Genomic DNA, 26,621 nt, shown 5'->3' with positions numbered 1-26,621 from the left:
CTCAGTCAAAAAGTACTTTGTATAAAGGAGAGAAGAATTCAGGGTGAAAACCCGGAAAGGGCGCCTTGAGTTTTTGAAAAAAAAATGGAGAGGTTAAGGTGAAAACCCGCAAAGGGCACCTTGTGACCAAAAGAGTTTTGAGTTGAAAACCCGATAGGGCAGCTCAAATTTTGAAGAGCACACGGTAATCTTGCTATATCTGATTCAACGAAGAGTGAAGCGCGTTGCATATCAGGGCATCAACAAAGTACTTTGGATCTTTTAAACACATGTTGAATTCAAGAAAGACTTCATGGAGCTGGCATATAAACGCTCAAGCGGCGATATCTAGGGCATCTAACTTTTGTCATGTTTGCTATCTTTAGATTCTTTTTCTTCTCAAAGATAGGCTTTCAGATTAATTTCCTTTGTATTTTTGACAAATTTATTCAAATTTAATTATTCTCAAGATTAAATTCATCTTCCATTATTCCTAAAGTATGTTGCATTAAAATAATGATAGATGAACTAAATAATTTTCACAAATGAAATTTTGCTCATTACTCTGGAAATTTCTAGATAATACAAGAAACTAAAACAGAACAATTGTTCGAAGAATTCACGTAAGTGAGGTTTGAAAGAACTCGAGGAAATTCTTTCTTTAGTCCAAAATGATGATTGGACAAATCAAACGATTCGATCCTAAGAGAGGATCATCTTACAGACATTTTTGGTGGGTCATAGCATTTGAAGAATGGTACAAACCCACAGGCTGAGTAGGAGTGATACTTCGAGAGAAATAAGGATAAACTTCGACGAAAGAATGAGTGGTGACATCTGGAATAGAGGTCATATTCATAAACATTTTGCATTATAACAGGTTTAATTAGGAGCATTTTACTCATTTCGATCATAGCATCCTAATCATTAGGCATGAACTCATACACATTATACAGGTTATGTCCTTCAAGGGACAAAGCATAGCAGATTTGACCTTCAGGTGTTTACGCTGAAGTGGATCCAAGATGATTTAACATCTCTGTATTATCAGAGAACAAATCAAAGAAATAGATTTGGCATCTCCATATTCGACGGAGAGCAGATTGAAGACATAGCAGATCTAACCTTTGGATGTTTTCACATTGAAGTAGATCCAAGATGATTTGGCATCCTTGCGTTTATAAGGAGCAGATCGAAGACATAGCAGATTTGGCTTTCACGTGTTTATGCTGAAGCAGATCTAATATGATTTGGTATCTCTGTACTGTCAGAGAACAAATCGAAGAAACAGATTTGGCATCTCCATATTTGACGGAGAGCAGATTGAAGACATAGCAGATCTGACCTTCATTGAAGCAGATAGAAGATGACAGATTTGGAATCTCTGTATTAGATGGGGAGCAGATCGAAGACACAGTAGATCTGACCTTCATTGAAGCAGATCCAAGATGATTTGGCATCTCTGTATTAGACGGGGAGCAGATCAAAGACATAACAGATTGGACCTTCATTGAAGCAGATCCAAGATGATTTGGCATCTCTGTATTAGATGGGGAGCAGATCGAAGACATAGCAGATCTGGCCTTCATGTGTTTACATCTAAGCAGATCCAAGATGACAGATTTGGCATCTCTGTATTAGACGGGAAGCAAATCGGAGATAATAGATTTGGCATCTCTGTATTAGACGGGGAGTAGATTGAAGAAGCAGATTTGACGTCTCTGTATTAGACGGGAAGCAGATCGAAGATAACAAATTTGGCATCTCTGTATTAGACGGGGAACAGATCAAAGATAGTAGATATAGCCTTCCTGAGTTGCAGTGAAGCAGATTGAAGCAGTCAAGAGGCCATTTAAAGAAGATCAAGGATCAAGAACTCAAGACTCGGTGAGCCCGGGCAAAATTGGTCCTTTTATAGTCTTTGCTCTATTCCTGTTACATAGCAATGAGCAAAGAGGGGTAGCTGTAGACACTCAATTTTGCTCGGGCCCAGAAATAAGTCTAAAAACAAAAATAATAAACCCCCCAAAAAACGAAGTTCAAGTTCAGTCCAGAATTACAAATATAATTTGGCCCGATCGGAATGGCCCATTACTTGAAAAGATCTAAGGTCTATCTACAAGCTTGACTCATATGGAAATATAATCTTCAATGATATGCAATCTTAGATATGATATGCAATCTTAGATATGATACAATCTTAAATATGATTGCAATCTTAGATATGATATGCAATCTTAGAAGATATGATTTTGTAATCTGAAAGATTTAATTGTAGATACATTTTAATCTTAACCGTTGATGTAATTAATCTGTACCGTTGGATTTGAGGAGGTTCAACTATAAATAGAGGCCTCTCCCTTCATTGTAAACACACTAGAGTTTTGGGAAACAATAAAAATTTTTGAGAGCTTTCACTTAAATTTCTCTCCCTTTTACGTTCTTATTTTCTACGGTTTGTTCTTATTTTATTCTTTGTTCATCTTCGTTTTTCAACCTTTTTATTTTTATTTAATCCATATTTCCTTGATTTTTTATATATTTTAATTTTTAATAATTTTAGTATCATATCAAACTATTTCATTTTTAATAATTTTTTTAGTATTACTCTTAGTAAATTATTTTTAAATTTTACTCAAATCATTATTTTTAAAATATATTTCATTTAATTGTCATATTTTATCCATAAATTTTTCTAAAATGAGGCAATGTTTTTCAGATTTAGGAATTCGGAAATAGTGCCCTAATATCTGGGTTGCGATTTCCCATTTGTCTAAATGTCTAAAGTATCCTTCTAAATAGATTTTGTAAATCACGAGATGATTTCGATTCTAGAGTTTAAGAATATCGTGTCCTATCATGTTGGATGTGATGTTTGTATTCTTTCGAGCTAAGGAATCTCGATTTTCAACTTAATAATTTCGGATTTAAAAAGGGATCCTATTTTTAAATCATTTCAAATTTTGACATTAAGACGTAAAACTATTCAATTTGGTACCAATTTTGGGCGTTATGAGGTGCTAATCCTTCCTCGTGCGTAACCGACTCCGAACCTATTTTCTTAATTTTGTAGACCAAAATGTTTTATAAGGTGATCCAATCACACCTAAAAGGTTGGTGGCGACTCCGTTTTCGTTTTCCAAAAGTTGATCCCCATTTTTCAAACATCTTTTTAAAAAATGGTTTCGACATTATCATTACATTTATCATTATGTTATAAGAAAGAAATCCAATTTTGCTAACGTGACAGCGCTAGCCAATTGTGCGTTGTCATGTGGCCAATTATGGTTTTGGTGGTGATTGGATGATGAGAAAGTGAGGGGAAATTTGGGGGGTGAAAAAAGAAAGAAGAAAAAAGAATAAGTGTAGAAGTAGGGCCAGGAAAAGAAGAAGAAAAGAAAAAGGGAAGAAAAAGGGAAAAAAAAGAGAAAAAGATACCAATTTAGTTAACGACATTAGACTCGGGTATCAATTTATTTGACGGAAAAAAAAAGTTCAGGTACTAATCTAGGACAAAAAAAACCATAAGTAGCAATCTGGGAGAAGTGGACAAGTTTCGATACCAATTTTATATTTAACCCAAAATTAAATAAAAATTAACATATTTTAATTAAATACGATTGACAAGTGTAATTAACAAGGAGTAGATAGTTTTTCGATTGAATCTTCACTCAATTGGCATGGCCATTGTTGTCAATACAGGAGGACATGAGTTTGAATGTGCTAAAACGCGTTATCCTCTTATTTATGGGTTGGGGAGGGGTAATGGGTAGTTTTAGGCATTATGTTAAAAAGAACAGATATGATCAAAACCTATAATGAGATTGTTTAAAAAAAACAATGAGTAGATAGTTGGGCTTATGGCGGTTCATCTTGGTTTGGAGTGGAGAGTCGCTGGATTAGATGATGGTGAAGGGAATTGGAAGGATGAGAATGATAAAGAAAGAAGGTTCTAAGTGTTTGGTTATTTGTTTAATGGTATTTTTGGTGCTATAAGTGGGCTTATATATCAGAAACAAGGATGTTAGGCGACTTGAGTTCATTGGCTTATGTGTCATCTCTTGTCTTCTGGCATTGACAGTGATATGACCTTCTAGGTCGAAGATGTGATATCTTAAGACGACCAAGTAATCAATAGGTCCAAGGTTTCATGTGCTCCTAGCAGAGATTGTAACACCCCCAACCCGTATCTGTCGTCGGAACAGGGTTACGAGGCATTACTAAGGAGTACAGAACACTTACAGATAATTTAAGTCATTTATCGTTCAAATATTGAAATTGATTATAAACATTCCTTTAACGAATCTTCAAGGTTCAAACCATACATTAAGATCGGGTCGGGACTAAACCGGATCCTCAGGAAAATTTTTCACAACTTTTTAAATTTTTCTCACATATAAGGGTCACACGCCCATGTGACTGGGGACACGTCCGTGTGGATTGACCGTGTGGATCATATGGCCGTGTCTCTGGGGCGTGTAACTCTCTGACTTGCATCTATGAATAAACTTGGGTCATACGGCTTTAGTACACGTCCGTGTTGCTGGGCCGTGTGGTAAATTTTAATTTTCGAAATTAAGTACAAGTTTCACACAGTCATATCATATGGCCATGTCTTCAGGCCGTGTGCCATACACGACCGAGGCACACGCCCTTGTCTATCCCGTGTGAACATTGTTTAGGCTATTTTCCAAGCCTTATTTATCTTCCAATTGATCTTTTACCTACACCAACACTTAAACACATTAAAGAATTAATTCAAGATATTTAACCAAGTCCAAATCAAGCTTTATGCTTATTATATCTTTTTCTATACTTGTATATGCAAGATTACTTATTTCATCCACTTTATTTATATAGGCTTAATATATATTAATTTTATTATCTCATTTTAATTCTTCTATATGTTTACCACTATTTTATTATTCACACTCTCATTCCATTAACATGTTAAGACCATATAAATGTATGTCTCAAATATATCAAATACAAGCCATATTAGTGGCTAGATACTTGCATATCAAGTTATAATTCAACATTGGTTAATAAACCTATACATGCCATTATAAATCTAGTGATTTATCACACACACGCACATATATATAAATATGCTGAATATACCTGTAGTTAGTATGATCGATCTCCATCAATGCTTCCAATCCAATGAGCTTCCGAATAACGTTTCTCTATGTTTAATATAAATTTGCAAAGCTTAAACATTCAAATTGATCACGAGCTCTAACACATGTCTTCAACATGTTGTTAATCATATAATTCGCTATCTCTTCTTGTCGATCACAATCTCGATTAACAAATTTATATAAGTGAACTCAATATTGTTAACTACTTAAATACTATCGTTTTACTTCACATTTCATTTGAATAATAATATTTTCCATTCATATCTAGTTCAGAGATACATAATTCATATGTCTCACTCATACTTCAGTTCACTGTTCAATATCAATAAATAGTATTCAACTATTCACTTCTCAATCAGTATTCTGTACTTATCCATTTCAATAACAGTTAGTATTTTTCGATAACGATCAATTGATCTTTGTTAATTAGTAACAATCAATCATTAGAGAAATCAGTCATCCAATACTTTTATTTACCCCTATTAACATGACTCGGATACAGACGGATACATGGATTCAACCAACACACCAGTACGGCACTCAGTGCAGTAACAGTACGGTACTCAGTACCTCATCAGATTAAACCGATGTAACAATAGCAGTACGACACACATGGTGCCTCATCAACTCGAAGTCGAAGTAACAGTACGACACTTATAGTGCCTAATCGACTCAAGGTCGAAGTATCCCTGAACACTTCCAATCCTATGGCATGCCAACTATATCCGACTTAGACTGATACTGTTAATAGGGTTTTGATCAATTTTCAGTTTTCAATCAATACACATTTCAATTTAATCACATAAATTAATAATTCAATACAATTCAATTTACTTTTCATTAACATACATTCAAATTCCACAAATATCACATATGCATATTTATTTCATCACATTCCCAATCAATTTAATTTTCAATATAACATACATTCAATATTCAATTTCTACATCAATCACATATATCCATATAATTTCAGTAAATTTATCACATACCAAATCAATCTATTTCAATTGTAAAACACAATACAAATAATTCTCACCTAAATTACTTACTATAACATTTAATCAAAATACAACAATTAATAATTAAATTCACTTTTCAATTTCAACCAACGTTCACTCCAATTCAAATAATCACCTCAATGCACTTACCATACATATTAGATAATAATTTCAACAATTAAATATTAAGTTCGGATTATAGAAATACAAATAAAACATTATATCATTTCTAATTCAAAGATTATCAGCTATAATCAAGAATGTTATCAATTTATACACAAGTCGTTCATGCATTTTTCCTCCTCCTCCTCCTCTACATCCACATCCATAGTATAAATAACACACTTGTAAGTAACATTATCTATAATTTTTACTATTTACTTATATGAATATTCAAGCTGTCCATCTGTATCATAGTCACTAAATTATTTTTATCTTGAACCACAGAACTCCAAATTAAGATTAGCTAATTTTCCCTGAAACTAGACTCACATATTTCCTTTCCATAAAATTTTCATAATTTTAGGTTTAACCAATAAGTATAGTTTATTCTTTAAATTCACCATTGTTCTGCTGTCTAACAGTTTCGACCCTTCTACACTAAAAATTAATTATCTCATCGTACAGGATTCAAATGATGTTTCTGTTTGTTTCCCTTGAAAATAGATTCATTCAAGATTCTAAAAATATAAATTTAAGCCCCTAATTATTTTTCTTAAATTTTTTTATGATTTTCCAAAGTCAGAATAAGGGAACCTGAAATCATTCTGACCTTGTCTCACAAAATTGATTATATCTCATGATTTACAATTTCATTGCTTACATCGTTTATTTTATAAGAAACTAGACCCAATAAGATTTAATTTCATGTTTTATTAATCCTCTAATTCAATTTCTACAATTTTTGGTGATTTTTCAAAGGCATATAACTGCTGCTGTCCAAAACTGTTTATGCAAGATGTTAACTACCATTTTGCCTCTAGGCTTTTAATAAGTGACAACTTCATCCCTGCTCAATTAACCTCTCAATTGAGCTAATTTGTTCAATTAATACTTAATTCTATCACTTTAAACTACTTTATAATATTAGAGATCAGAATTTCATCACTAAACTATAATTCCAAAATTTTTCACAATTAGGTCCTAAAATCAATTTCCATCAATTTTAATTGATAAAATCATCATATATCAAAATTAAAGATTCAATTCTATGTTTATTCATCATATTCTTCCAGTACTCATCTATAGCAACTTTAAAAATTAGCCATGAAATCAAAAACTAATGACATAGTAAGTTGGACCCAATTGTAAAAGTCCAAAATCTTAGAAATTTCAAGGAGAAAGCAAGAATTAAACTTACATGAAGCTAGAGTATGAAAACCAGCTTGAACCCTCTTCCATGGTTATTTTTCAGCTGATGAAAATGAAGAAAAATGAAAAGAATTCTAGATATTCCAATTTGGTCCCATTTTTATTTAGCTAATTTTGGCAATTTTCCAATTTTGCCCTTATTTCATGCCGTCCAAAATATCTCCTTTGGGATTATTTTCACTTTAGGTCCTTCCTCATTTGATAATTGAGCTATTTAATCTTTTTAGCAACTTTTACACCTTTTTCAATTTAGTCCTTTTTATTTAATTAACCACCCAAATGTCAAAATTTTCTGTCAAAATTTGAATATTACCTTATTGACACTCCGTAAATATTTATAAAAATATTTACAACTTGATTTATAACATTGAGGTCTCGATACCTCTTTTCCTCAATTTCTTAACTTAATAAATCTTTATAAAACACAAAGTACTAATTCAAAAAATCTCTTAAAAATCACATTTGGTTCATAATTATTAAATAAATAAATTTACGAACTTATTTTCAGAATTTAGTGGTCTCGAACCACTATTTCCGACATCATTGAAAGTCAGCTATTATAGAGATTGCTTAGATAGAGTTCACCACGATGCTGCCTGATGCATAAGGTTTGTTTGACGTGCAATTTTCCCATCTCTATTCATTTTTATGCAATTTGTATCATAGTATATATATAATTATAATTTAGAAAATCTATAGGAATAGATAAATAATGACATCAAAATATCGATCATTTTGTTTTAAAAAATAGATGTTTTTAACATCAAACTATAGCACTTAATAACTTTTTTTTGAATGACAGTTTCAAAAAAAACATACTTCTATATCAAAAAAGCATATTTGAAAAATGTTTGGAAAAAGAAAAATATTATGTAGCCTTGAAAGCTTTTTCATTAAAAAGTTTTTTGTATGACAAATAGATTTGAAGTAATATGAATTGGTTGGGGATTCTTATTTTCCTATCGCCCATTTATTATGTTAATGTTATAATAATTTATTATTTTCATACTATTCAATTTATAATAATAAATAATTAAATAATAGAACAATAATTTTATTTTTATATTCATACTATAACTGATCACGGAGCAAATATATATAAGAACTTTAACTGGGTTGTCAAAACTAATCCATTAAGTTTAAATTTTGTAACTTTATGAATCAGTATTTCTCTAAATTACTATATCTCATCTCCTTGTTCGTCATGATAAGTGATAAAAGTAATATATTTTGATCCCATTCTTAATGCATTTTTGGATGATTATTTATGCAAATTGGTGAATTTTATGCTTCTAATACTTTAAATTCATGTTTTTATACTTAGGAGAGCATTTGAGAGTAAAATGTACAAAGAACGAGTGAAAATAGAACAAATAGAGTAGATTTCAAGAGCTATAAGGGGTGGACACATGGCCATGTAAGCGACCATGTCGATTTCGCGATTCGCATCCCAAACATGCAGAAAAACATAATTTTTAGGCTTTCTGGGCATTCTAAAGTCTATAAATACCAAATAAAAGAAGAAAAGAGGGGGCCATGAAAGAATATTGAAGAAAACAACTTGGAGAACACCATTAGAGCCAACTTTGAAACAGATTTTTATTAAGATTGAAGACCTTATTTTAATTTCTTTTGAAGTTTTTATGAGTTTCTTTATTTCCTGTGGTTATTTTATCTTTAAGATGTTTTTATTCACAATTATGAACTAATTTCCTAGATACTTAGATGAGATAAACCTTATGATGAGTTCTATTATTTAATTTCTATTTTATGTGATAAAAACTGGATTCTTATTCTCAGTTATGTGTACTTATCTCTTGTTTTAATATTTTCAGGATGTTAATTCATGTTTAATGTGCTCAAATCAGAGGAGGAAAAGTCCCTGTTTAAGAGTAGATCTAGCATAATTCAGTGGAGTTATATGCAATCTTAGAAATAGGATGACATAAATCTATCGGATTAGAGTCAAATCTAATAAGGGAATCCATATATGGAGTTAATGCGACGATAGGGGTTTTAATTAGAAAGAAGTTTCAATTAATCAACCTAGAGTCAATTGCTCTTACTCTCAAAAAAGATATTAGCATAATTTAGGGATTTTTACGGATCAAGATATCAAGTGGATAAATCATTTAATTCAAATTCATAATAATAGATGAAGTCTAGGTGGATTCTTCATTGGTTATTGTTTCTCTCATTGGTTATTATTATTGTTTCTCTCATTGGTTATTATTCAATTATTTTCCTGATTTATTCTCTGTTGAGTTCTTTAGTTAGATTAATTTAGTAAGTTTAATTTAAACCAATCACTCCAATTTGTCAGCTAAATAATAGAAAAACGGTAATTACTAGTACTTTTAGTCCTCATGGATATGATATTTCTGCTCACCGTAGCTATACTATTTATCAATAGGTGCACTTGCCTTTGTCATATTTTAGTTAGTCTCGGGATTACATCAATACATATATGATATGAGGTTCGCCTGCTAGGGACACATGTAAAGGACTTACAGATGTGGTAAAACAATTGCTCCCCTAAACAAAAGAAGGTTATAAAGTGACCTTCCCAAGTTTGTTGATAGATAAAGTCCACCAAGTCTATTGAAAGGGTAGGATGTTTGTTGATATCAATTCAGACTTAACTGAGTTTCATGTAATTTTGAAAATGAATTATTCGTAAAATTTATGACTTTGAAATTTTAAATTTTTAAAATTTAAGTTTACCACTTAAAGCAAGCTCTGAATTTAGGCGCGATGAAGAAGTTATGAGGGCATATGTTAGAATGGGGACGCACCTTTTTGGCAACTAAGGCAATAGTAATGGTGATGCAAGCGAATTACGTCTTATCGTGAGTGGTTAATCTTTTCTGTTTGTTGAGAATCGTGCGCGAGGGTGGCGCGTGTTTACTTGGCTGTTATTCATTAAGTGTGACTGAACGGTCGCCCCCTTCTTTATAAATATAGATAGTTATCGATTGTTTTTATTTACTCTTATCTTGTTGTTTTATGCTTACTTTGTGGGAATTTTTTTGAAGTCTTTCCAATTCATCTAAGTTCATCTTTGCTTTTGATTTACCTTCATTTTTTCAAATTTTGGAGAGTTTGCTTTCAAATAATTAGAGTTTAAATTGGTAAGTTTGTTTTGCTTTTTGCTATCATTCTTCTTTATTTCTTGTTCTTTCTTTTTGTTCTATTTTGATTATCTTTCAAAAGTTATGGCACTAAAAATATTTAAAGATGTCCTTATTGAAAGTGATGAGTTTGAACGTACAACCACTATGGAGAAGATGTGGCACTTATTGAGATGTAGGGTGATTGAATGATTTTCTAACTTTAGATATAGGTTTTCAATCCTTAAGGGAATAATTATTTAAGTGAGGTGGGTTGAAGGAAGATGATTTGCTATATTTTTTCATACCACCATATGTATTCGAGGTAGGTTTGCATCTATTCTTCATGGAAATTTTGAATTCTTTTGGGGTTGTAGTGGGGCAATTAAATAGGACCTCTTGGTGAGCTCTGGTGGCCTATTTTTTTACATTGCCACCAAATGGAGGAAGTAGCTTTGGTTGACGTGTTTAGGAGAACTACATATTGTCTTTTGCTAGTGGTACTTACCAAAAAGGTTTTATGATATTGACAGCTCACAAGGGGACTATTTTGATGCTGGATAACACAAGAAATAATATGCACTTAGTAAAGGAGAAATATATCGAAGTTGAATAAGTATGCGAAGGTAGATTTCCTTTTCTAATTTCGTAGTCTAAAACCAGTAATGACGTAACGACTCGAAAGTCAATGGTGTCAAAAAGTGTGGTTTTGGAACCCTATTTCTGTAAACTGAACGCGTAAATATTATTATTTAGTAAATATTATTATTAAATATTTACGAAGTTATATTAGAAGTGAACCGAATTTTGATCAGGTAATTTTATCGAATTAGTGTTTAATCAGGGTCCAAGGACTAAATAATAAAAGTGGTAAAAGTTCAATTACTATATGTTTTCATTAATTAGAAATAGAATAAGGATTAAAGAAGTAAATATACCCCTAGAAAATTATGGATGGTAAATGAATTAAGTATGCATGTTTATATTATAAAACTTTAGTAATTAAAATTATAAAATGAAAATTTATTAAATTAAAGAAAAGATAAAAGTTTGGTGGAATGAAATAGAAAGCATTCTTTCTCTTTACATTTTAAAGCTTCGAAACCATATATAGAGAAAGAGGAGACGAACGGTGACCCTGCGTCTAACTACTGTGAACTTTGACCTGCGTTTCCTACTCGCTAGTTTGTTTAACTAACAACATATGACATTGCTTGGCTAACCGCTGGTCAGATTTCATGAATCCTGCCCCCATTTTGGTAGGAAACTTAATTTTCATATAAGAGGTGGAAATAATCATTCTGACCATTCTCATAATAAGACACCCAAAAATGGCATTGCAAGCCATAAGATGGCCTACCACAAAGAATTAAATGTATTTTGTAGTAGTGTGCTCGTCATCCCCAAGGGTGACAGGCAGAGTAATACATCATTTTACTTCAACTAGATGATTAGCAAATCCATATAAAAGGTTCACCTTCTTCAAAGCATGTTCCTTCAACCCCATCTTTTATTACATGTCCCAAGTTAAAACCTTTACAACACTTCCACCATCAACCATAATCCTTTTAACCTCGAATCCAGCAATGGTTGTTGTCACGACCATAGGGTCGTTGCTTTCCTCATCACACACTGAATCTTCATATTCCTCATTAAATTCTACGTTCCATCTCTCTTGCTGACTAACCTCTTCGATGAACTAATCGACATCGCCTCTTGAGATGAGCCTTCTTTTTTTATGTTTGATGTTGCCTACTCTTTATCTGTACCAATTATTACATGTATCGTGCCTCTGACCTTCTATTTACCTTTATCTGCACCTCGCAAACTCTGCCCTGAAGGTGAAGCCTTTTGTACTACAAAATCTTTTAGTTTAACGTTTCTAATAGCCTCTTCTATAACATCCTTCAAAAAGAAACAATCTTCTATCTTATGTCCCTTGTCGTTGTGAAAGTTACATTTGTCTCTTGAGTTGAACTTCAACTGATTGGGTCACATAGGTGGTGGACTCAACAAAATTCCCAAATTCCTGACCTAATTAAATATGTAGGTACGCGAAGCATTTAAAGGAGTGTAAGCTTCAGATTTTCTATGGGAAACATACATTATCGTGTGCTTACCCTGAGGCCTCTAGAATGCCCTTGATGATTTATTCTGCAAATAGTTCCTTTATTGTCCCCCACCTTAGATCCGTAGACTCTAAGAAGAAGGACTCTACTAGCCGCGTGTATTCTGGCGACTTCTAAATTGCCTATCATCCCTTTAAAAGGTATTACGAGCTGCTTTCTTGATTTCCTACACCTTAGTAAACTTATGTGCCCTTTTATATGAGTCTGCCAAACTCTGTGGTCTATTATCAGTAAATGAGTACTGCACATGCTCGTTTTGAACCCCCATAATGAAGATATCAATATCCCATTGGTCTTCCAAATTCTTCGTGTTCAATGTGGTTGTATGAACTCGTTTCACATAATCTTGCAAAGATTCACCATCTTTCTACTTTACTGACATTAAGCCCATTAGAGTACTTGTTATTGGCCTATGAGCACGAAATCTACCAAGAAACATTTAACTTAATTGTGAAAAGTTCTAAATGGAACCCTGTGGTAAAGATAAATACCAATCTTTCGCATTTCCCTTAAGAATTGTCTAGAAAGCCTTATACTTCACCGCGTCCGAGGCCCTTAACACATTCATATAATCATTATATTGCATGAGATATGCTCTGGGATCCTTTCTACCTTCAAACATCTCTTTCGGCACTTTAGACTCAAATGGTAGGTTCACAACTGCAACCTCTAGTGACAAAAGGTTGCTAGAACAAAACAACCAGTGCATGTCTTGTATACTAGGGTGCAATGCTTGAACATCTCTACACAAAGCATCCATCTCATTCTACCATGGCTTTGCATGTACTTCTACAACCTCTTCTTGGAGGGGGGTGACATTGTCCTGAAGATCAAAAAGGTCAAACTACACCTTTCTTTTTAATTCCTCTATCTATCTGAGCAGCTCCTAGTAAAACAATTGCTACTATTCAAACCAGGTACTCTGTTGAGTCATTTGTTCTTTCATAAACCTTATTTGTTCTTGTAAACCAAATAATTGTTGCGATGATACTTCTTGATCAATGGGAAAGGATGGCCCTTGACCAAAATGGGGCATTAAGATTAAATCGATTAGAAACATCTCCTTATTCTAAGTTACCTAAGTTTTCTAGCCGATCAACAAACCAGCCAGTGAAAAGATCCATTTCTCGGGGTTAATTGTCAGTGTCAGAATCTCCTGCTTAGTTCGATGAGAAGTTGCTGGGGAAATTCTCGTTAGGGTGAGTCATTTGGTTTTTTTATTTTTTGATGGTCAAAATCTGTCCATGTTCACCGCACCAAATTGTTGAGTATTTTTGTGTGTCTGTCTCTAAGGGAGCCTAATTTTCCTATTTATATGATATGATTCCTAGATGTGGCGTCCTACGTAAGTCCCATGCATACCAACATGTACCCTATTTTAAGATTAACACATGTTTCCTCAATATGAGTTCACTTGCATAGTGATGCAAACCCATGATGATGATGTGAACCCAACATGTGCGAACCCATGTAAGCGAACTATGGAGGCCATTGCTATCAAATTGAGTCGATCCCAATCAGGTATCCGAGTAACGGGTCGGTAATGACAAACACCATAAAAACACTATAAGATTACACTCTTGCAATTGGTTATAATTTCTCTTTAATATATAAGACTATTCTTTTGGTAATACTTGCACAATTTACACTTAACTAACCGGTCTTTTACTTCCTCTTTTAACGTCTCCCAACTCCAAATTCTTTAATTGATACTCTTTCCTTCAGTAACAGCATTAAACATGAGTTTAATGCTAAACTTCATCAAATTAAGAATTAGATTTTCAAGAAAAAAAAAAGGTAGTATCTCATAGTGACAGAATATGGATGCCTTTCAATTTCTCTTCTCCCTTTTGATAGTAAAAAATTGAATGAGCTAGGCACACCTTCCTCACTCAAATTGTAATGGTAATCTAAGGGATTAATCACTTGTGGGTCACGATTTAGCCTCCCTTTTTTACGTTACTAGCTTGGCCAATTGTTAGCCAAATTTTCTCTAACTTCTTTGCTCTGTCTCCTCTCTTTATTCTTTCTTTTCTTTTGTCAGTACTACCAAAATGTTTAGCACTTACTCTCCCCCGTTCAGCCGATCAAAGTTGCATGGAATAGAGATTGTTTTGGCAACCTATAATGGTGTCAGTTAAGACGTATTCCACTCGTCAACAATTTGGGTTAAATTCAAAAATTTAGTATTACTTCTAAGAAAGTATTTCTTGAGTCAAAAATATTTTTGAGTAAAATTTAAAATTAAAATTTTGTTTTTGACTAAAAATAATTTTTATAAAATATTTTCTTCTCAATAATATTTTTATTTAATAATATTTTATCTCGAAAGTATTTCTTAGAAATAATGTTAAATTAATACTAAAAAAATATAAAAGGTAAATATTTTTCTTTAAAAGATAAAGGTCAATAATATTTGGGTAAATTATACCATAAGTAACTCAACTATGGGCTCGTTTCTATTTTAATTACTTAACTAATTAGATTTTTTATCTTTCTTTGTTGAGGTTAACGAGAAGGTGATGTGATAACTTAAAAATTAGTACAATAACAATTTTAATATTCAACATTTATATATATTGTGTTGATTTAATCATAATTTTAAAATTAACTTTCAATATCACAAATAATTTCAATTTGATCCTAGTTTTAAATATATATATATAATTACCCGAAAACCTCCTACAACCTCTTCCCATGTTCGGTATTCACTATTCAAGACAACAAAACAGACTAAACGAGTTTTTTACCCCAATACTATAAAAAATTATACATGAAAATGGATTATCACCATTAATTACGAAAATAGTATATTTTTTTAGGTCGCGCTACTACAGTGCACAACCTATTTTTAATATTAAATTTTTTCATTTAAAAATTATTATTATATTTTTTTTCGGGTTAGTATAGAACCCAAGTATATGTACGGGAACATACATATATGTTGCGCCTATCTGACAGGCTCAACTAGTTATTTTAATAATGCATACTTTATCCGGATAAAGTATGTATTAGCAGATTCACTAATATGATTATATATATATAGATATTTACGCATGTATCACATTACAAAAACAAAAATTTAAATACTTATACCTAATAAAACATGTATCTCATTACAATAATAGTTATTTTCTAAATAATATATTGTTTTGTAATTTTATTTCTTATTTAATATTTTAATTTAATTTTAATAATACATACTTTATCTGGATAAAATATGTATTAGTAGATTCACTCTATATATATAAATTTAAGGTCCCCATAAAGGTTTTTTTTTTCCATGAGTGATATGACTCATGCATGAAGAAAATATGGGCAACATGCAGGGCAACAAAAGCAACAGCAAGAATATGACCAAAAGCAATGGCGCAGCAGGAGGCAGTGTGGGGTGTTAGCCTACTGTCGACGCGACTAGTCGCGCCTACAACAGTTCGACCCGTTCGGTGTTTTTACACATATAAAATTCGTATTTTTACACATATATTAATATAAATATTAAAATAATAATAATAATTTTTAAACAAAAAATTTAATATTAAAAAAATAAGTTACGCCTATCAAGTAGGCGCTACTTAAAAAATATACCATTTTCATAATTAATTTAGTTAACAACTCATTTTCATGTATTTTTTTTATAATAATATTGGAGTAAAAAACCCGGACACCTAATAAAATAAAAGAAAAAAATTTAAATTGCAATCTTAAGTGCACATGAACACCATATGCAGAAACTGCTATTGATGTATTTAGTGCTCAAGAGAGTTAAAGCAAACCAAAACCAAAAAAGAAAAAAACTTAAAATTGCAATTTGAAGTGGAAAAAAAAAAAACCCAGGAGAATGATCATCAAACCAAACCCAAAAAATAATGTAATATTCTAAATTGAAACAAGAAGCAATTTTAATGCAAAATAAACAGAGAAAGTGATGGAAATAGAGCAGTAAAAATGGGTGTTCACTGTTCAAGAAAGTTAAAACATACCAAACCGAGAAATAACCTTTAAATCGCAATATGAAATCGAAAAAGTCCATGAAGATGAACAACAAACCAATCCTAGAAAAATAAATAATGATATATTCTGAATTGAAGAAAAAGCAGAAAAGAAAATCATTCTTGTTTTCATTATCCTTCATGAGCATCATCACCATACCATTTCCAAGCTTCAGGGAGAGGGAGAGAAGGTCGACGCCTTCCTAACCGGTGACAGTGCCAACATCAGTGGTGGCACACTGAACGACGATAACAACAATAACGCTAACGAGAGAACTGTAGGGAGTTCTAGCGTTTTCTGGAAAAAAAAGAAAAGGAGTTAAAAAGGTAGTTTGTATAATGTTAGAAAAGAATAAATAAAAATCAAATTAACTTATTATTTTATATAAAATGCAATGTAAATTTTTATGTATTTTTAAATATATCTTTTGAAAATTTTAGAATTAGGATTAGATAGAGATATTTTTAATGTTGAGAGCAAATTTTTGAAATTATAACTAAATTAAAATAAAATATAAAAATTAAAGCGAAATTTATTATTATATCAATTTTAAATTTTTACTTCACCCTTAACTGAAAAAGATTAAAAACAAAATTAATTAATTAAGTAATTAATTTAAAAAAAATTATAATTAAATGATTAAAAAAATAGATCTACAGTTGGATAACCTGTGGAGTAATTTAGCCTTAATACATTGCAAGGCTAGGCTCCTAATCACCCAACAAATGCAAGCTTGGTGAGTTTTTAACACTAAAATTTAACCGTACAATATTTTTTGGGAAAAACCTAATAAAGTTAAACGTTTTTAAAATTTAAAAAGATAAAAATTGAGGAATGAAATCTGTACAATAGCGGATAGGAGAATTTGAGCCCAAGTAAAAAAGAAAAAAGAATCAACGTATTATCTATTATTTTTCTCTTAAATTCAATCCAGCGAAAAATCAGCTCAGCTAAATCTAGGGAGCGCTTTTGTTAAGCCCTCTCTCACTCTCATTTTGACACAAAAAAAGAACCAGAGAAATTATTTTTAGGGTTTTAGGCTTTGGGATTTTCTGATCCCAAAATGAAGCAAAAGAATGAGCAAATTCATACTACAAGGCTGTTAACTTATCTTTTAATCGGGTTAATCGGGGTTCTGGGGTTGGTTTGTTTGTACTATGGATCTTCAGTTGCTCCGGGGTCGAGGAGATATGACGACACAGATTCTCGGCTGGATGGATCGGACCCAGTTTTTGGTGGGTTTTCAAGGAACCGAGATTTGGTTGATTTGCTTGACGAGCAAGGATACTACCTTGAAGTTCCTAAGAGCATCCCTGTAAGTATTTCATTTTTATTAGATCAAGTTTTCTTTTCCTTTTTTTTTTCCATCAAAATATTTACTAAAAATTGTTCTTTTCATTTGCTTTTTTTTTTTCGTGCTTCTCTAAAATCTCTTACTTTTGAGTCTTCTTAACTGTCGTTAAGTTTATTCTGGATTTTGTTTTTAGTTTAGCTAAGTAATGGTGTTTTATGAGTTTTTTCAGATATGTGACATGAAATATTCAGAGTTGATACCCTGCTTGGATAGGAACCTTATATATCAGTTGAAACTAAAGCCTAATTTAACAGTAATGGAGCACTATGAGCGTCATTGTCCGCCACCAGAACGACGTTACAATTGCTTAATTCCACCGCCAAAAGGTTACAAGGTCAGTGATGTTCCTTTTTGCTTAAGTTAATAGTTAAAATCTTTATAGTTTCAGTTAGTTTTGATACCAACGAAATTGTTATTAGAATTTCAGATTCCTATAAGATGGCCTGCAAGTAGAGATGAAGTCTGGAAAGCCAATATACCCCATACGCATCTTGCGGAAGAGAAATCAGATCAGCATTGGATGGTTGTTGATGGGGAAAAGATAAAGTTCCCTGGTGGTGGAACCCATTTTCATTATGGTGCTGATAAGTATATTGTTGGTCTTGCTCAGGTAAATCTTACTTATTGTGCTAATGATCCTTTTGTTATTTGCAAGAGTCAAATAATTGCAACTTTTTTTCTTTTGTTTTTCTTAGAAGTTTATTTTTGTTGAGCTTGATGTTGAGTCGTTATATTTATATAGATGCTAAAATTTCCTGGTGATAAACTGAACAATGGTGGACATATCCGAAATGTTCTTGATGTGGGATGTGGAGTTGCAAGTTTTGGAGCCTATCTCCTACACCATGATATCATAGCCATGTCCCTTGCACCTAATGATGTGCATGAGAATCAAATACAATTTGCACTGGAAAGGGGTATCCCTTCAACACTTGGTGTGTTGGGAACAAAAAGGCTTCCTTATCCAAGCAGATCATTTGAGTTAGCTCATTGTTCACGATGCCGAATTGACTGGCTTCAGAGAGATGGGATTCTCCTATTGGAACTCGATAGATTACTGAGACCTGGAGGGTACTTTGCATATTCTTCTCCTGAAGCCTATGAACAAGATCCAGAAAATAGAAAGATCTGGAATGCTATGTACAGCCTTTTGAAAAGAATGTGCTGGAAAGTTGTTGCAAAGAGAGGCCAAACTGTGATGTGGTCTAAGCCTCTGAGCAATAGCTGTTACTTGAAGAGAGATCCTGGGACTCTGCCTCCTTTGTGCAATTCCAGTGATGACCCAGATGCAAGTTGGAATGTGTCTATGAAGGCTTGCATCACCCCGTACTCTGCAAGTAAGTAGAAGTACCATGTGTATGTTGATGGGATTTAAAGTTGTGATTGCTTCCTTGTTGTAAAACTGCATAATTCATTACTTGTAATGTCATTGTGAATGTTTCTCTATCAACTTGAAGATACTGGTCTATTGTTATTAAAAATTGGAAATAGGGTCTGAACTACTTCGCAAGTGTTAACTCGGTTGTTGCTTGATGCTACAGGGATGCACAAAGAAAGATGGAGTGGACTACTTCCTTGGCCACAGAGGCTTACTGCAGCGCCACCTCGCCTTGAAGAAATTGGTGTTAGCTCTGAGGAATTCCATGAAGATACTGTAAGTTTCTGAGATCACAATAGAGTCCCAAGTGATTTACTTCTGCCATGCTTTCTTGATCTTGATTTATTGGTTGGTTTCCCATATAAAGTCTTAAGTTTTGATGTCTATGATATTTCTTATGATGCAGAAAATATGGCATTTTAGAGTGATTGAGTATTGGAAACAGATGAAATCTGTTATACAAAAGAATTCCATCAGAAATGTCATGGATATGAACTCGAACCTTGGAGGGTTTGCTACTGCACTCAAAGATAAGGATGTTTGGGTAATGAATGTGGCTTCTGTCAAAATGTCTGCAAGATTGAAAATTATTTATGACCGAGGCTTGATTGGAACAGTTCATGATTGGTATGCCTTCACTTTTTGTACATATACATCCTTGACCCTTTTTTTTTTTTTTCCATATCATTCTGATAATCAGATATGCCATTTCTTCTTTTTTGGCTTAATTGCTTTCACCTTTGGTTTTGTAGGTGCGAAGCATTTTCTACATACCCACGTACATATGATCTTCTTCATGCTTGGGCGGTGTTTTCGGAGATTAAGGAGCGCGGTTGTAGTCCAGAGGACTTCCTGATTGAAATGGATAGGATACTTCGTCCTGATGGGTTTGTCATTATAAGAGATAAACACTCAGTGATAAATTACATCCAGAAATTTATCACTGCATTGCGGTGGGATGGCTGGTTATCTGAGGTTGAACCCAGAGCTGATGCTCTCACTGGTGGTGAAGAACGAGTGTTAATAGCGAGAAAGAAGTTGTGGACTGATGGGTTTATGACAATGTGAATGTACTTTCTCTCTCAGGTTTTTTCTTAACTTAGTATCATTCCTTGATTGGTCTACATGCTTAGATCTCTGCATTTGCTGATTGTTTCGAATGCTACTCGTCTTCTTGACTCTCTCTTCCACGTGAAGCTGCTAAATTATAAGATACACATCATAACCAAATGCAATTAGGCTTCAGCTATTCTTTGGAGCAGATTTTGTTTCTTTTGTTTGTGCTCTTGAATGTTTTAGCCATCTATGTTTCTCCGATTCTTTTTATTTTTAAAAATACCTTGATTTGACATTCAGATAGGCTTATCAGGATATGATCCCCCAAAAAAAAACCATGCATATTGAGCATGTGGGTTATGACACTCGCATTCAAGTGAAAGTAACATATATGACTAGGTTTGTTATACATTTGAGATTAAAACTTTGTTTTCTTTGTAGATAATAACAGGACCAAAGCTCAAGAGTAATTGGCATCACGTTGAATGTGCAAACTATAGAATGATATAATGCCTGCTGGTTGCTGCAAACAGCGGCAATCCATGAAGAAAAGAAAGAGCGAAGCTCAGCCTTAGACATTTGTTTTGCACTCAATGGGATGTATTTGTTGAAAGTACCTAAAATCACTTTCGTATATTGTTCTTGTTTTCATATGTATTTGTAAACAATTTATTCCCCCTTGAAAAACCTGTTTTAAAGTCCCAATTTTCTTTGTGCATTAAGTACATGTCTGAACCTTGTCCGTCTGAACCTTGTCCTAAAGGTGTAACCAAAAAGCATATTCGAGCTGAAATAGTTAAGATGTTCTATTCCAAATTCAAATGGAGCTGCATCTAGTTTTATTTTTAAATTTAAGATGGTTGCAAGTATACTTATTTATGGGTTGGGTTATCTGTCTGGGTCTAAAAGTTTGGGATCATTTTTGAAAAATAAGCTTGAGTAAAAAAGTTAGATTGTTTAAAATATGTGCTTGACTTGGGTTTGAGCATTCAAAGTTTGAGTTTAGCTCGGCTCAATTTGTTTTTAAGTTTATAATATTTTATATTATGTTATTTTTATATATTATGTAATTTAAAATATATTAAAAAATAAACAGATACTAAATATATAATGTTATTCTAATATAAATATTAAAATAATGTTAAGATAATTATATAAAAATTTTAATAAATAAAAATATATAAAATTATTAAATATTAAAATAATATGAGCAGATTTGAAATCGATTTAGGTTAATTTTTATAAATATGAATAAATTTAAGGAAACTTTTAAATTTATATTTTAAACTGAAATGAATTTAAGCAAGTACAATTATATTAATATCATACTTTAATTTGACCTAGTTTGTGAAGTAAATCTTTATTTAATTTTTATTTAGTAGAAAAAACGATTAGGAAGCCCAGTTGGAAGTGGAAATCAAACTAAAACAAAAGCGCCACGTAAGCTAGTTCCCGCGTAATTCGCTCGCTTCCTTCACACAAGCAGCATAAAAAAGGAACAAATAAATGCAAGCTTCAAAAAATCGTTTTTTTTTTCAATTTTTAAGATACTTTAATATTCAACTTCATCGTTTTTCGATTGATAATGGAGCCTGCTGCATTGAGAAGTGGATTCAATGATCATATTTCAGTCGAATCTAACGGCGGATTTGATTGTCCAAAAAATAAGCAACCATTCATAATCGGTTCCATCTCTTTTCATTTTTTCCATAAATTCTATTTTGTTTCTTTAATTTATTTTTATTTATTTTTAATTTTTTTGATCCAGGAGTTGCAGGAGGAACGGCATCTGGCAAAACGACAGTTTGCAACCAGATCATTTCACAGCTTCACGATCAACGTGTTGTTCTTGTTAATCAAGTAAATCTTTTAATCTCTATTCTTCTTTTATTATTATGTTCTTTTCCGGTTTTTTATTATATATTTTTTCAAAAACTTAGGATTCGTTTTATCGCTCACTCAACGATGATCAATTAGTGAACGTTCACGAATACAATTTCGATCATCCTGGTAAAGGGTTCAAATCAAACTTCTTCAATTATTAATCTTTTTCTAATAAATATTTTTTAAAACATTATTATTTTCTTTTGCAGCTGCTTTTAATACTGAGCTTTTGCTTTCATGTATGGAGAAATTAAGACGGGGACATCCAGTTAACATTCCTAGCTATGATTTCAAGAGTCATAAAAGTATTGAACCGTCACGTCTGGTAAATTTAAATATTTCTTTTCAAATAATTTTGATTTTGTTGAAATTAAATCAGAAATGTCTGACAAATTAAATTTTGTGTTAATGTAGGTTAATCCAGCGGATGTTATCATTTTAGAAGGAATTCTCGTTCTCCATGATTTCCACGTTCGCAATCTTATGAACATGAAGATCTTTGTTGATATAGGTTTATCCGTTTTTCCTGCTGTTTTTGCTTACTTGCTATGCTGGTTAAGTAATCACTGGTATTAAGGGCTTTAAATACGATTTTGGTTGCATTGTTATGTAATAAATGTTATCACAATCAGATACCCTAATATTTAAAAAGTAGAAAAAGAGATAGGTGCTTGAATGTCATTCAAGTCAAACATAGCATAGAATTCATTTATCAATGATAATGGCTAACAGATTCCGATGTGCGGCTTGCAAGAAGAATTCAAAGGGATACAGTGGAAAGAGGGAGGAACATTCAGAATGTTCTCGATCAAGTTAGTACTAGTTCTAGTACTTGTTTATCTCATTAATTACTACATTGGTACGCAAAGCTGGTAATATATGTTTATGTGTGTCATGTTCATGTTTTTATTTTCCATGTTTAAATAGTGTTAGATGTAAGCATAATACAAATTATTACAAGGTGGGCATGCAATAAATGTTTTAGGTTTTTCTTACAAATCTTTGTATCAATTTTGCAGTACTCGAGATTTGTAAAGCCAAGTTTCGAAGAATTCATACTACCATCGAAGAAGTTTGCAGACATAATCATCCCTAGAGGAGGAGATAATGATGTCGCCATTGATTTAATAGTACAACATATTCTTACCAAGCTTGGCCAGCATGATCTATGCAAAATATATCCAAATATCAATGTTATATTTTCAACATTTCAGGTAGCATTTATTTATGTAGTAATTATTTTATTAACTTGCTCTTGTGTCTGAATTCTTTGGTGGGTTGAATGATGTTTTGGCATGGTGTTCAGATTCGGGGAATGCACACCCTTGTCCGTGATGTCAAAACAACAAAGCATGACTTTGTATTCTATTCAGATCGATTGATTCGCTTGGTAATGAAGCTTAAATGAATAGGAAATTTAAGTCAAAAACAATCAGAATGATATAGAATGGTATAAAATTCCATGTTTCAGGTTGTGGAGCATGGTCTCGGGCACCTTCCTTTCACTGAGAAACAGATTATTACTCCAACAGGTAACTCTTCAGCAATTATATTTTTTGTTCGTCTTTCCCACAAGATAGCCACTCATCATGCTATTCCTTTTAGTTTCATGCCATATGCACTTAGAAATTCTTTGATGATTTGTTAATTATCTTTTTCTCTCTCATTTCTTGCTTGCAGGTTCTGTGTATTCTGGAGTTGTGTTCTGTAAAAGGTTATGTGGGGTCTCCGTTATTAGAAGGTGGGTGAATAACCAATTATCCATATTTTCTTTTGTTCTCTTTTCAGGCCATAATTGTTCTCTCTATGCTTAGTCGTCTCAATCATTTATGGATTCACTAAACAACCAAGTCTCAAACTCATCGTCTAAATTTTAAGTAAGTTGGTTCGTATAATCATTTTTATCAACCTCATAAGTTTTGCAACCTTCCTTTTTATACCTAGATTGCGACCCCTTTGTGTGCTCCTGATATAGGAGAACAAATTTCCTCAAAAGAATAATAAAATGATAGTAGAACAAAACAATTCGACAAATCTAAGTCTTCATACCATACAAAACAATTGGGCTATATTAGAACTCTTATTGAAAACCAACCAGGTAATGCAATACTAGTTGAAATATCATAAGAAAAACTTGAAAATTCGAAAGAATGATATACCACTTGAAACTTTCTCAAAGGAGTTCTTAAAAAGAAGATCCGATTTTTTCATTTGCAATTTGGACTTCTTAAAAAAAAGATGCTCTTATCTTTTTTTTCATAACAACATTCTTGGGGAATCTGATTCCCTCTGTTACAAAGCACTACTTTTAAATGATTGACTATGATCTTGAGTGTCAAAGTACTAGAATAGATGTCAGAGTATTCATTATCACTATTTATGATTAGTTTAACCGCGTTGTTAATGTATTATTATTTGCTCGTCGGTAAAACAGTAAAATAAAGATTCATAATGGAACCTTTTAGAAAATAAAAGATGCGCTTTGTTTTATGGAAAAGTCAAACCAAATTCAAGAGTCAAATCAAAGTTCAAACCAAACTGTTAATTAAGAAGAATTTTATATGTGTGTATATAAATAAAAACAAAGTTGCTGATAAACGAGACTTTGTTGATGCCAGTGGAGAAAGCATGGAGAATGCACTAAGAGCATGCTGCAAGGGAATCAAAATTGGTAAAATTCTCATCCATGGAGATGGAAAAAATGGGCGGCAGGTAGGTTGGAAAAACCAATGTTCAAAGAATCTTTCTGCCATACAGGCATGCAGGCACACACCCAAGTTCTCATTTAACTAATAACATTTACTGCAGTTAATTTATGAGAAGCTACCAGCAGACATCTCAAGCCGCCATGTGTTGTTACTAGATCCTGTTCTAGCTTCAGGTTTGACAACATGAACTTATATCATCGTTGTTCTAAATCTATGATGACCTTTCTCAAATGTATGCATGGTTAGGAAACTCGGCAATCAAGGCTATATCTCTGCTTCTTAGTAAAGGCGTCCCAGAAACCAGCATCATCTTTCTTAATCTTATATCAGTAAGTTCAGCCACCTGCTGTTTCTCAGCTATTCCCAAATTCACGTGTCATAAGATGAGTATTGTGAAACTGCAGGCACCGGAAGGAATTCATGCAGTGTGTAGGAAATTCCCAAAGCTAAAAATAGTGACATCCGAGATAGATTCATCGCTAGATAAGAATTACGGGGTGATTCCAGGCATGGGGGAGTTCGGGGATCGCTATTTTGGCACCGATTAGTTATTTTGGTGATCCAGTCTACACGCCCAAACAAAACTTGAAGATATTGACTCACCTTAGCTAGTTTTTGCTCAAATCATGTCAGTTCTGTAAATATTCCTTCTGCCTGCAGAGTACAAGAATTCTTGTGAAACAACAAATAATCCTTGCAAGTACAATTATTCAAACTTGCATCTTTCAACACATTCTATCACGAGTTTTTTTTTTTTTACTCAACACGAATTAACAATATGTCAAAATTCAATTTATTACACTTTTCAAATCCTAGTATTTCCTCCCTTTCTATGGTTTTGAGTTTTCTTGCTCATTTTTCTTCCTTCCCTCCATTGTTCTTAATTCCTTTCTCGAGGTTCTCCTTGTTTCTCTAATTTTTGCTTCCTCAAAGTTATTTCTCAAGGATTTCAGCCCTTGATTTTAGAGCCCTTGAAGCAAGGAGGAACCAGGAGTTCAGGGCCACCCACTACAGATTTGATTTGTTGTTTTAGATTATGGCTGTTCTTTAGATGTTTGAAACTTTAGTCGATGTTTTTACATTTTCTTCTTTTCTTTCTTTTTTTGTTGTTTTGTGTCCTTGGAAATTTCTTTCGTAACATTATATTCACCGATGACTTGAGTCGAGGTCAAAATAAGACCTTTATTTTAGATCCTTACATTCGGTTAAGAATCTTTATTTCAGACGGTTTTTCGTGTACTTCTCATTGTTGTCTTAATTTGTTTTCATTTTTTGTTGTTTTACACTTTTGATTTCTATGACCTTCCTTTTATACTACCATCTTTAGATCATGGTCTGAACTTTTGATAACGTTCTCTAAACTTGTAAGAAAGTAACTTGGATTTTTTATAAAAATAACCTAAAAAATAATTAATTATTTAAATGATTTTTTTGATAAAATATAAAAATAATTTAAAATCTACCGTAAAAGTTGGTAGAGCCAAAGTGTTTGGTGCCATCAATATGCCACGTCAGCA

General features: G+C 32.6%; 2 protein-coding genes across 7 annotated transcripts; both read left to right on the top strand.

Moving 5' to 3' along the window:
* Positions 1-17,519: 17,519 nt before the first annotated feature.
* LOC108460629 (probable methyltransferase PMT9) lies at positions 17,520-21,334 on the top strand. Of its 4 annotated transcripts, none has more exons than XM_017760196.2 (8): positions 17,520-18,039; positions 18,248-18,412; positions 18,506-18,688; positions 18,821-19,415; positions 19,620-19,732; positions 19,863-20,083; positions 20,209-20,520; positions 20,954-21,334. In XM_017760196.2, the coding sequence occupies exons 1-8, from the start codon at positions 17,788-17,790 to the stop codon at positions 20,955-20,957; spliced, it is 1,845 nt and encodes a 614-aa protein (XP_017615685.1). In that variant the 5' UTR covers positions 17,520-17,787; the 3' UTR covers positions 20,958-21,334. The 4 variants fall into 4 exon arrangements, with proteins under 4 accessions (XP_017615685.1, XP_017615684.1, XP_017615683.1 ...); XM_017760195.2 differs by having other exon boundaries at positions 17,522-18,039; positions 20,209-20,526; XM_017760194.2 differs by having other exon boundaries at positions 17,525-18,039; positions 20,209-20,542.
* Positions 21,335-21,928: 594 nt separating this feature from the next.
* LOC108458507 (uridine kinase-like protein 5) lies at positions 21,929-25,914 on the top strand. Of its 3 annotated transcripts, none has more exons than XM_053027214.1 (14): positions 21,929-22,197; positions 22,281-22,372; positions 22,453-22,522; positions 22,606-22,721; positions 22,811-22,907; positions 23,129-23,208; positions 23,416-23,610; positions 23,703-23,786; positions 23,868-23,928; positions 24,077-24,137; positions 25,015-25,108; positions 25,220-25,277; positions 25,351-25,433; positions 25,509-25,914. In XM_053027214.1, exons 1-14 carry the CDS (start codon positions 22,098-22,100, stop codon positions 25,650-25,652), a joined length of 1,335 nt encoding a protein of 444 aa, XP_052883174.1. In that variant the 5' UTR covers positions 21,929-22,097; the 3' UTR covers positions 25,653-25,914. The 3 variants fall into 3 exon arrangements, with proteins under 3 accessions (XP_052883174.1, XP_017613422.1, XP_052883172.1); XM_017757933.2 differs by having other exon boundaries at positions 25,205-25,277; XM_053027212.1 differs by having other exon boundaries at positions 25,205-25,277; positions 25,488-25,914.
* Positions 25,915-26,621: the final 707 nt, after the last annotated feature.

The sequence above is a fragment of the Gossypium arboreum genome, chromosome 4, assembly GCF_025698485.1.
Source record: "Gossypium arboreum isolate Shixiya-1 chromosome 4, ASM2569848v2, whole genome shotgun sequence".
Taxonomy (NCBI): domain Eukaryota; kingdom Viridiplantae; phylum Streptophyta; class Magnoliopsida; order Malvales; family Malvaceae; genus Gossypium; species Gossypium arboreum.
This window is presented reverse-complemented; position numbering and strand designations above follow the sequence as displayed.

What these genes read in the sequence shown, in the direction of transcription:
- LOC108460629 (XM_017760196.2), top strand. Translation starts at nt 17,788, where the DNA reads ATGAAGCAAAAGAATGAGCAAATTCATACTACAAGGCTGTTAACTTAT. An exon ending in AAGTTCCTAAGAGCATCCCT is followed by an intron (nt 18,040 to 18,247) that starts GTAAGTATTTCA and finishes GAGTTTTTTCAG; the next exon opens with ATATGTGACATGAAATATTC. An exon ending in CATCACCCCGTACTCTGCAA is followed by an intron (nt 19,416 to 19,619) that starts GTAAGTAGAAGT and finishes TTGATGCTACAG; the next exon opens with GGATGCACAAAGAAAGATGG.
- LOC108458507 (XM_053027212.1), top strand. Translation starts at nt 22,098, where the DNA reads ATGGAGCCTGCTGCATTGAGAAGTGGATTCAATGATCATATTTCAGTC. An exon ending in TTATATTTTCAACATTTCAG is followed by an intron (nt 23,611 to 23,702) that starts GTAGCATTTATT and finishes CATGGTGTTCAG; the next exon opens with ATTCGGGGAATGCACACCCT. An exon ending in GGGGTCTCCGTTATTAGAAG is followed by an intron (nt 24,138 to 25,014) that starts GTGGGTGAATAA and finishes TGTTGATGCCAG; the next exon opens with TGGAGAAAGCATGGAGAATG.